Source organism: Pogona vitticeps, chromosome 3 (assembly GCF_051106095.1).
Source record: "Pogona vitticeps strain Pit_001003342236 chromosome 3, PviZW2.1, whole genome shotgun sequence".
Classification (NCBI taxonomy): Eukaryota; Metazoa; Chordata; class Lepidosauria; order Squamata; family Agamidae; genus Pogona; species Pogona vitticeps.
This window is the reverse complement of record NC_135785.1, coordinates 18070855-18083154: the sequence shown is the minus strand read 5'-3', so window position 1 is coordinate 18083154 and position 12300 is coordinate 18070855. Positions and strand designations below refer to the sequence as shown.

The following is a 12300-nucleotide window of genomic DNA, read 5'->3' as shown; positions in this document are numbered from 1 at the left end:
AAATAGTACAGCTCATATATTTAGATTTATGTAAAGAATTAAGCAGTTTTTAGGGCGGCTGCTCCCTACATTATCATCAGAAGTAACTATGTCTTTGGCCCGTCCTGAGTGATTTCCAAAATACACTGCTGGAATAACATTGGATGGTGCTATGGGGAAATATCAAATAGCACATTACAGTGAAATATTGATTGGAACATTAACGATCTGTCAAACAAAGACAGCCAAGGTTATCCTTCCAGAAGGAGGGATTAGGGTTTGGGCACAACTTGCCCTTATGTTGGCACTACTTTTCATACTACTTCTCTACATGTGATATTAAAAACAACTATCAGAATGAGCATACTTCAAATCCAGGGGCATTTTGAGGAGACAAAATATCATCTATATGCTTTGAGACAATTAGTGTTAATCAAACCTTACATGTTTGAAAAAGGAGATCATAGACTGGTTAGAATATTCTTAACACTCGGTTGACACTTTCTACAAACAGATTCCCATGTAGTTCACACTTCCTTTAGAAGTTATTGACCTAAGCCTACATACAGTATAGGAATGGCACATTGGAACTTAAGGATGAGGTTCACAGTCTGGGCATCCTTCTGGACCCAGTGTTGTCAACGGAGTCCTAGATAGTGTCTGTGGTCCACTCTGCCTCTTTCCACCTGAGGCGGATTGCCCAGCTATGTCCCTACCTTGACAATGGGCCCCTCACCACACTGGTCCATGTACAGTGGTGCCTCGCTTAACGATTACCTAATTAAATGATGAAAATGCTTGACGATGAAGTTTTTGCAATCGCTTTTACAATCGCAAAACAATGTTTTAATGATAAAAAAATCACTTGATGGTAAAAAATCACCTGCTTCGGGAACCGATTTTTCGCTAAACAACTATTTTGAAACAGCTGATAGGTGGCTCAAAATGGCCGCCAGCTGTGCAAAATGGCTCCCTGCTGTGTTTTCAGGATGGATTCCTCGCTTTACAGGCACCGTAAATGGCCGCCCTATGGAGGATCTTCGCTGGACGCTGAGGTATTTAGCCCATTGGAATGCATTCAACCAGTTTCAATGCATTTCAATGGGCTTTTTCGTTTTGCTTGACAAGGATTTTGCTTAATAGCAATTTCAACGGAACAAATTATCCTCGTCAAGCGAGGCACCACTGTATTGGTAGTCTCAAGATTAGACGACTGCAATGCTCTCTATGTGAGGCTGCCTAGGAGGCTGCTACAGAAACTTTATGTGGTCCAGAACACAATGGCCAGATTACTGACTGGACTGATGAAATACCATCATATCCCCACTGCTCAGGCCACCTTGCTCTGGTTACCTGTTCATTTCCATGCCAGCTTCAAGGTGGTGAATGTTGGCACACAAAGCTCTAAATGCTTTGGGACCTCGATACGTGGCAGAACACCTCCTTCCGATGAGATCTGCCCATCCTATATAATCCTCCCAGACCACCTGGGAGGATTGTACCACCTGTGGAAAACATTAACCCCAAAAGAGGCCTGGAAAAAAAAAGACCAAAAAACAGTGCCTTCTCAGCAGTTGGCCCTCATCTTTGGAATAATCTCCCTCCATCCAAAAAAAAAAAAAAAATTGGTTTGGCCCCTTCAATGGGAATTTTTAAGCAATTGTTGAAAACCTAGCCGTTTAAACAGGACTCCCTGGAGTTTACAACATCACAACATAGTGGTTGTCTCAGCGCTTACACTGTCAGTTCCACTACTTTATCTTTACTTTTAATTATTTTCAGTTAATTCTATGTTGCTTTTATGTATGTGCTTTGTTGTTTAATTTTGATCTGCTATAGTTATTTTGCTTACTGTTGTCTTTTCTGTTTTGTATTGTAAACTGTCCAGAGTGGCTTTGGCAGCCAGATGGGTGCTATAAAAGTCAAATAAACCAACCAACCAACCAACCAACCATGGGTAACCTAGGTAGACTGCAACTCCCAGAAATCCCAAGCAGCACAGCTGGTGGTGAAGTCTTCTGGGAATTGCAGTCCAAGAACACCTGGGTTACCCAAGATTGGGGACCCTGTCCTAGACTGAAGAAGGCACCAGTAGTGACACCACACTTTATTCAAGGATTGATACGTTCCAATTATTTACTTTTTTAAAAAAAAAATCAGTACCAGAATGTTGAGGTGGATGCCCACTATTGAAAAAAAAATCTGCAGTGCTATAAATCGTAACAGGTATTCTTTTTAAGACCGGGGCAACCTCTTTGTCTACTATTGCTGAAGATGATGCCAAATTGTGTTGCTCATCTCTCCATTGATTATGTTGACTGATTTATTAGTTTCATGTTGTTTATTGATTTGATTCACTTTAGCACGTTTCTCTTTGTTTGTTGTCATATTATAATATTTGTTTTGATTTGACTGTTAACCACCCAGAGTAGTGCCTCATAGTAATCAGGCAGTCTATTAATTAATTAATTAATTAATTAATTAATTAATTAATTAATTAATTAATTAATTAATTAATTAATTAATTAATTAATTAAAATATAAATAAATAAATAAATAAATAAATAAATACATAAATAAATAAATAAATAAATAAATAAATAAATAAATAAATAAATAAAATGAAGCTAGCACAAAGTTCAGGCTATTTTAGACCATGAAGCTTTCCAGTGCAGTGGTCTTACTGTGGGTCTAGCAAGTAGAACTCCCAGAAGAAAAATTCCTGAGATATGGAGTATAAAACCAAACAGAAAAACAAACATCACATCTTTGTTTGGCATAACACCAGAGGCTTCTCTTTCAGCAACAAACTGCCAGAAGCTAAGAAGTTGCCAGAAGCATTTCCTCTTCTATAACAGTTGTGTGATTTGAGGTACAATCGGAAGTAACTATGGTGACTTCTTAACTTGCAACAATTCACTGCTGAAAGTTATGCTGATAGTTCTAACACTAGGGGAAATAGACAATGGGATCGTGGCTATTATCTTCAAAAAAGAGCAACACATAGCAACAATAAAGATTTATCAGCAATAACAACTTTCAGGAAATAGAAAGATATATTCACTTATTATCCTCTCAGAAGAAGAGAAAAGGAAAAATGGGCTAAATTGCTACAGAGTAAGCATGACCAGGAAGTCGTGAGACAATTCAAAATCCTCTCCTTTTCCATAAAATAGTATTTTTGGTGATAATAGTGATGTACACACAACCACTGCCTTAGAGGCATATTTTCCTGCCCTCTCATGAATCCAAACTAGCACAGAGAAGAAAACTGAACCAAAAAGGTAAGATCATTAATACCAACTTGTATGTGTGTGTACATGCAAAAATATTCCTTTGGACACACATTCTCCTATTCCGTTAGCAAAGCATATCACATATGGAAGAAAGGCAAACCAAGTAGATAAGACCATGAATATAAAATTGCACCATATTTGAAATATCGGAGGCAGTCCAAACCATATTGACATTGTTCTCTCTCCAAGACCTGGAGTATGCCTGATCTGTGCAGAGTACAAACAATACTGTCTTAAAGCCTTAAAAAAAGTGTTTTACCCATTAAGAGAACAGAGTTTGGATGTGTTATTTAAGGATGTGATTTTTGGAATTACAAACCTCATAATTCTCCATTCTGGGAGTTCCACCTGACAAGTCAGAATCATGGTTGTTGTGGGTTTTCAGGGCTGTTTGGCCGTGTTCTTAAGGTTTTTCTTCCTAATGTTTCACCAGTCTCTGTGGCCGGCATCTTCAGAGGACAGGAGTCAGAACTCTGTCTGTGCTCTGTTGCAGTTTGTTGGATAGTTGAGTATTTATAACTGTGGAAACAGCTTTTGTCCTTTTCAGGAGATTGGGTGATGATGGTGATCAGCATGTTTTGTTGCGGGTGTATTGTTGTGATAAGAGGGAGAGATGATCTGTCACTGTGCTTGATGGGTGCCGCTAGCTGGTCTTTTGTGTGTAGTGATCAATGGTCCTTGTGGCTGGGTAGAGTTCGTTGACCTTTTGCAGGCTGTAATTGTCAGTGCTGGGAGCCAGGATTTGTTGGGTTTTAAACTTAATTCTTTTTTGTGAAGCTCTGCTGGTGTTTGTGGATTTCAATGGCTTTCCTGTGCAGTCTAACATAATGATTGCTGGAGTTGTGCAGTACTTCAGTATTTTGAAATAGAATTTCATGTCCAGCTTGTTTTAGGGCATGTTCAGCTACTGCTGATTTTTCCAGTTGTTTTAGTTTGCAGTGTCTCTCGTGTTCTTTGATTCTGTTGTGGATGGTGCATTTTGTGGGTCCAGTATATACCTGGCCACAACTGCAAGGTATCCGGTATACTCCTGCAGTGATGAGGGGGTATATTTTGCCCTTTGCAAATGACGGTAACATTTGTTGTATTTTTGTGTTGGGTCTGAATACTGTTTGTAGGTTGTGTTTTTTCAAAAGTTTCCCCATGCGGTCCGTGACCCCTTTGATAAATGGCAGAAATACTTTATTTGTGGGTGGCTGTTTTTCCTCTTCAGTTTGGTGTTGTTTTCTTGGTTTGATGGCTCTTTGTATTTCATTCTTGGAATAACCATTTGCCTGTAGGGCCCAATTCAGATGGTTGAGTTCAGTGCTGAGAAATTGAGCTTCACAGTTCCGATTTGCACGGTCTACCAGTGTTTTGACTATGCCTTTTTTGTCGTGGGTGGTGGTTGGAGTTTTTGTGTAGGTACCGATCTGTGTGGGTGGGTTTTCTGTAGACCTTGTGTCCCACTAGCAGGTCAGTTTTGCATATGACCATGATATCTAAAAAGGGGAGAATCACCTTGATGGCACACAATACAGACATTCTATTCTGTATCTCTGCTTGTCTGATTCACAAGTAATCCATTTCATTATGTGGTAGCTGTAGAAACCATAGGAACAAAGAAGTCTTTAATTACTGAAAATCTCCATACTGGTTATATCACCACTCTTCTCCTGTCATAACCTCTGCAACAGGATTTTGGTCAGTATTAAAATGTTTACATCTGTCACTTTTATAAAGTGCTTTGCTAACTGCCCCAGGACCTTGGAGACACGGGTTGAAAAGAAAGCATTTAATTTAATTAATTAAAGTATGCAAATTAGCCATTACTGTCCTGCTTTTGATAGAATGAAATGCACTAGAATAAAAACATGAAAATATATTGGCTGAAATCTAATTGGTACAGCTACACTGCATGTAGCCATTATCCAGTGGCATTAATCTTTATCTTAATTTAATTTAAAACTTTTATCCAGTCCCACCTCTTTCAGATTCCCAGGCTCCCTAAGGATCCTATTTGCACTGGAGAAGCATTTGGGAGCCTCAGTATAGGAGTTCAGCTTTTAATATTGGAAAATCACTGGTGATTGTCCTGTCTCCAGACTGGGATGTCTGCAGTGATTGGGTGATGATTTTCCAATATTTCCTCTCCCACCCACCCAAGACTCCCAAAGGTTTCCCCAGAGAAAAGGGATCTATAAGGAACCTTGGAAACTAAAAGGGGGAGATAGGAAGTTTCAAATGAAATTAAATGAAGATTAACATCACCGGCTATTGATATCATCACCATTTATGCCAGGAATAGTTGAGCTACAGGATTTCAGCCATTGTTCCATGTTTTACATCTTCTATTTCCACCTTCCTAATATCAAGTTGAAGTATAAATATATTGTACATTGACTCCAAAATCAGATATGGATAAACAATTTCTTTACAAACATGATGATTTAATTTTTGAAACCAAACAATAGAAGAAACGAGAAGTTTAACAAGCTTCAGTACTCTCTCTCTCTCTCTCTGTGAGGTGTATGTGTGTGGACACACATATGCAAATTATGGAGACTGGTATATGTTGTAGAATTTTCAAAGCAGTTGTTTCTAATATCATTCTTAGGACACACAGAACAGTCAACAATTCTCACAATATATTTATGCACATGTGTTTGCTTTTAAAAACTGCTTATCTCTGTTTACAATACAATTATGTTTGTTTATGAAGGGCCAAACAATTCTGTTCTTTTCAGTAGGCTACTGATTCTTGGCTCAAAGTATGATTGGCCTGATAACAAATACTAAACCCCAGTGATAAACTGCAAAAAAGCATGACCTTTGCCCTTACTCAATGACCTCTTGTTTGATTTGGACTCTAGCCAACCAATATATGATTAGATGATGCTCAGCTCTGGACTCCCAAACTATGATACAATTAAGATTTATAGGTTTTCATTTATGCTTCTCTCCAGCACTTTAATAATGACTGGACCTTAAATATACTACAACATTTTTACCTATGTCCCCCAAGGTGTTTAACATATGAAGCATACGAGCAAGAACGGACATATCTTGCAGATCTTTCACAGGCCCAATCTCTCCATGGTGATCGCTGTGAAAAGCGTGAGACCAAAGTATAATCTATGCTGTAAAAAAATGTGGCTATATAGAAAAAAATTTTCTGTCACTATTCATAAGGTTATATTGCAGTTTTAGCTTGTCTCACTGGCCTATGAGCATAATGGTACTATCTTGTTTCATTTTTAATTAGAAACTAGTTTTAAACAACAAATATTAAAAATTAAAAATGGTCCAACCTTGATATTAGCTACAATTCTCTTTCTCAGTTATGCCTGTGGAAGGCAAATGGCATAATTTTCAGTGGCTTTATGTTGGCATTTAAGTTCTTGTTGGGATTTTTAGGTGAACTCCAAACTAGTGTGCTGCTGTGCATCCAAAAATCCCAGTTGGGAAGATTTTGACTACTCTTTAGCTGGATCCATATGCCTACAAATATTTCAGATACTGTAAAATTTTAATATTTTAATCCTCATATTTATCACAAATGTACATACATTTTAAAAATTGTAACATACCAAAAAATGTAAATTGTCAACAAGATCACAGCAAATTATGATTTCCTTTTTTCTTAAACAACATGAACTCATTCCCTTACATGTTGTTTGCAACAAATAAGTATACAAACCAGTTAAAATGTATAGCTTTAATACTGTATCAGAACAATTTTGAAAAGACTTCTCAAAGATTTACTATGTAATTTTTTAATTCATAGAGATACATAGTCTGTGTCATCCACCTTGTACCTTCAGTAATTCATGACGATCATGTGAAATGAACTAGGAGTTGATGCCTGTAAGAATGGAGAACCTCACTGCTACACAAAAAGTAGAATCAATGAGTAAAGTGGTAAAGAGCCATCTTGTGGCTTTCCTGTATATACAAGAAGAATGAACAGTCATAAGGACAGACCTTTTTCTTATAGCCATTAAAAAAATAGAAGCAGAGTAGCGGTATGATGCTAATAGAAGCAGAGTATTTGCATTAGACATGCATAAGGATCAAGTGCTTTGACAGTGGCACAATTTTAATGCGGTCATTCATAGAAGAAATTCTCCATTTCAAAAGCCTCTCAAAAGTTCTCATTCGTCTTGCTCGAGGTAAAAAGACAGATGGAGCCAAGAGAAAAGGGAAAGACTAGGCCTTATCTGTTGGTTCCAAGACCTGGATTGGTATGTGGAGCTATGAACCTCAGTCAAGGTCATGACAAGACATGGAAAACCTAGGACAAGAGAGGACCTGTAATTGGGGACTGATGAGAGAATCTTTCTAGGAATAGGAAAGGAGTCTTTTGCTAATGTTTGACAAACCATGGGATCAGGAAAGAAAGATGAGGAAGAATTACCAGGTGTCAACTTCCCAAGATGACAGACAGATATAAATGGATAGTTTACAGTACTATCAAATACTATTAACAGCCTTGCCAGAAGACATTACAAACATAGCAGCAGTGACTAAGTTCTGGTCCACATGGGCGTCCAGTTACTTGTTATATTTCCCTAACCCACTCCATTAAGCACTCATTTAGTTTGTCTTCTATAAACTGTTGACAGCTGTTTAATCTTTATTGTCTATTATTATGCATTATTTATTCTTAGAAAGGGCATTTAGTTCATACAGCCTTTCTATGGTTTGGTGGTCTGCCATCTTTAGTTATAGCCTGGAAGGCCAAGCCTTGTACTATATTTTGACTTCAGCTTAGAATGTGGGTTACAAGTTATGGGTTACAAACCTTATAACACCTATAGCTCTAACTTGTTATTTTGGAAATGGAGGTGCAAAAAAAGTTACAATGCAAAAGTAACTTAACTAATTGTAATATTGTTAATGGGAGTTTAATGTTAACATTTTCTCATTTTTCAATAACATTTTACAAGTGACTGTGCAATTCTCTTATGACTTCTATGGGGTCTTTCATTTAAAACGTAACCAAACAGTGACAAGTAATGAAATATAAACACATAATTACAGAGAGAAGAAAGCATTATAACAGTTTGTAATCTTACCAGTAGTGAGTTACTGTGTCAGCAGGTCTGCAATAACTTACACATAAATTTCTTTCTTAAAGTAACTTGCCATCTGTGCATTTCTTGTATCTCAAGTGCCTTCATCCTTCCACATATCCATCTTCTACACTTAAATACTGATAATCTGCATTGATTATTTTGCTGTCAAGAAAGATGATGACTGATCTACGTACAAGTAACTAGGTTCAGGTGCCTTCAGAGAAACACATTCCACATGCCAACATTTACTAGTGTTTGTTTAAGAGACCTTCTAACAAAAATTCCAAAAAAACCCTCTTTTCTGTCAACGTAATCCTCAAAAATATCATGAATTTGCCACACTAAAACAGAAATATTTATTCTACAAATTAAACCTGGTAAATAATGCCATCTATTTTTGCCATAAGATATATGCTCCCACTATGTAACATATTTGAAATATAGCCAACAAACCGTAAAAGAAACATCTACAAAACTATCAAAGGAAATTTAGATAAAGATCACTTCTCTCTACCACAGATCTTGACAAGGACTTTTGAATTTCATGAATCAATTCATATGGAAAGAAACATCACAGTTCCATTGAGGCATTTCATTATAACTTTCATTACCTGTAATGTACTCCAAAAATACTTTTATCGAAAATGAAAGCAACCAGATAATGAATCTGAAAATAAAGAGAGAAATATTTATGCATTCTCCTACCTCCCATCCATTGCTGGGATCTTTAAGACTTGGGCAGTTTTCTCCTATATATGGTCCAAATCTTTCACCTACTTCAATCTTCCTTTTGGTCCATATTCCTAATCCGGCTCCAGGAATATTTGATTCTCGAAGCTCAAACTCTGACGGAATTGGGATGTCATCAGGAATATATATTGGTGCTTTGTAAGGAGACCCATCCTTTGGTGTGAAGGCTTCATTTGATGTTGCTGGAGAAGATTGTTCGTGGATAGTGAATGACAAACTGCTAGGGTCTTCATCATTTTCAGTTGATTCTTCCAAAGGAATCTCTGGGAAGCTTTCATATATACACTCATTATCTGAAAAAGATTCCACACATTAAGAACAAGATAACTAGATGTGCTAGAGAATTATTTGGATAAACGTCTTGTACACCTTGATGCAATTTTTATTTCTGTACAGCTGTACATAACTGTACATAAATGGCTTTGCCTTAGAATGCCCCATTTTCATTAGTGCTCTATACCTACTATAGTACTTTGCATTTTATCCCATTCTGGTTTCCAAATCCTCAATAATTTTTATATGGCAAACAGAAGGCTTACTTCAGTTAAAGGACTGACAAGGGAAAGCTACAATTGGATATCATATAATTCTTAATATTACAATTTTACATTATTACAGAGAAAATCCTGCACCAATTATAGAAATGCTTCTTAAAATGTATGATACACAAGTTGATAAACAACTGAAATTCGTTTCATTAAAACATTTTTAAAAATCCCTCCTTTGTACTATGATTCAATGTCCTCCATTTCACATGGCCGCCATAAAAATTGCAACAGTCTAAAAAAAATACATATTCAGATCTCTTGACTAAAAATGCCTCCAGACAAAATTCTCTTGGAAAGCTACTGTGGAATGTATGTGTAACAACAGAAAGTGACTTCTCTCATGTCCTACCCAGGCTCTCTGCTTTTGTAAAGAGTCAGTGAGACAACCTCAGAAACTGAGCAGATTTCTCCGGAAGGTTTATGCAGGAAGAGGTTTAAGAAAACCTTTTAGGAGTACAAAGAACAAAGCCAACAATTTAAATTGAGGCTGTAAACAAACCAGAAGTCATTGAAGTTAAAACATAACTGGCCTATTACTGTCTATTGTCCTACCCCAAGGTATTTGCCCAGACCCAAGGTAGTCCTACATAAGCAGCAGTACAATACTTCAGTGCAAAAGTAAAACTGGGCATGAGCAACTGATTTTTGATTTCTCAAAAAAATATACATATCCAGTGTAGTCCCAAAAACAAGGTTGTCTCTAAGAAATCGGAATGAGAACATGGAAAGTGGCAATTTGACTTTCACATACTTTCATAGCTAAAAAAAATAGCTATGGAAGATATTTATTGAGAATATTTATGCCCTGCCAGTTGGGTAGGTGAGGGGTATAAAAAGAACCATTAAAAACAACTTTAAAAACTTGATAGCACTTTTGTCAAGGGAAGCACAATTGTATGAGGGCTTACATACAGGCTATATAGAATACAGAGAAGCGATTTGAAAAAAAACTCTGCACAATGACTTTTATGTGTGTCAGTCACAATATGTGAAGTAAGGAGCTTTCTGCACGGATCATCCTATCATCTGAAGAATATCCATATCACAGCTTACAGTTACCAGGAGAGATGGTCACAAACTGGTTCATCCCAGATTGTACCAGTCTATAAAGGAGGCAGCACAGGTGCTGCTGCTCCCATCTCCCGCCATCTCAACTGATCCCACCTCCTCCGCTGATCTCCCAGTCACAGGCAAGAGCACAGACTTCTCTGCCCCGCCCTTTTGTCTGAGTGGGAGATCAGACAAGAGGGAGGGGCAGAGAAGCCTGAGCTGTTGCCGGGACCGGAAGATCTGTGGAAGATCAAGGAGGCCGGGCTGGGTGAGTGGCTGATCGAGCCAGAGGTGGTGGTGGGATGGGGAGCAGCAGTACCTGTGCTGCCATATCTACGTACTGGGACAAACTGGTTCATGCCCATCTCTGTTTATCATAAATGACTTCCTTGGTGCTCTGTGGTGTGCTGTAGGTTTATGGTGTTACTGTCACATGAGCCTTGTTTCAGGAAGCCTCCTCGTATGTAGCACAAAACATAAGTGAATCTTTTGGAATTGGCCATAAGTCTAGACATAATAGAATTATTACATAATACTATTCCCGACATCAGATTTCATCCCAATATACAGATATTTCATTTTATGATATTGAAACAATTAGGTTTCATTTAGCAGTTATAGCTAGAAGGAAATGGCAAACCTTCTCCTTGTTTTATTTGTATAATCTTTACTAAGCTAGTGACAGCAAACTCCATATTAGATGTATGTGATGTGAACTTGTCTTTGTCTGCCTTGTGGTGCAGTGGTTAAACTGCAATACTGCAGTCAAGACTCTGTTCATGACCTACGTCCGATCTCAACAGACTCAGTTAGCTGGCTCAAGACTGACTCAGCCTTCCATCCTTTCAAAGTCGGTACATGTATATTGATTACCGAGATGGGGGAAAATGTATAGTCAGCATAATTAAATTGTAAAACACATAGAAAGTGCTTTAAGCCCTATGGGGTAGTATATAGGCAGCCCACTTAGTTTTGAACCCACTACCAAATCCTCTCATCAAAAAATTCTGAATTTTATTATTATGACAAAAGGAAACAATGGAGGCAGAACTGGACATATATTCAGACTTTTTAAATTTATTGCTGGAACTCGATGCAACTTTCCTTTCTCAGTTTATAATAACACTGTGATTCCAAGAGGTGGTGATCTGTCCAAAGCCAGTATGACAGTTTTGTAGTTTAACCTGAGTTCAGAATTAGGTCCTGTCAAAACATGTAGTAAAATTAGATGGGATTCAATGACCTAAATGAGTTGTAGCACTTCAGACGGCACGTGGGAGATTACATTAGTTAAATATTACCCCTCACTTTTCTTTGAAAAAAAATGTTTAGGAATAGAAAACTAGCACATTAGGTAGAAATGATCGAATCCATAATGGCTTGGAAGTTGTTTTGCTCAAAGAAAAGATGGGAAGCATTTTAAAATGTTATATCCTCGTTTGCCGTCTGAGACCAGTTGCTCCATCTCATTCTGCTGTATCTGTAGATCCAAACTCAGACATAACGCAGAATATATTTCAGAGAAAAAAACAGTGCAGTCATAATCCAAGCTGTACCTATTCGAAAGAAAGCTGTCTCCCAAGTACCCATCTATAAGGTTATAGTCAGCAACTCTTTTCC

At 37.6% G+C, this 12300-nt stretch overlaps 1 protein-coding gene across 10 annotated transcripts in view; it reads right to left on the bottom strand.

Annotated features, from left to right (window-relative positions):
* MECOM (MDS1 and EVI1 complex locus) overlaps window positions 1-12300 on the bottom strand; it is a 635199-nt gene that overhangs the window by 339416 nt on the left and 283483 nt on the right. For all 10 annotated transcript variants that reach the window (XM_072996170.2, XM_072996172.2, XM_072996173.2 and 7 more), the window contains exon 2: window positions 9038-9375. In XM_072996170.2, coding sequence (XP_072852271.2) covers window positions 9038-9375 — 338 coding nt within the window. The remainder of the gene's footprint in view (window positions 1-9037; window positions 9376-12300) is intronic.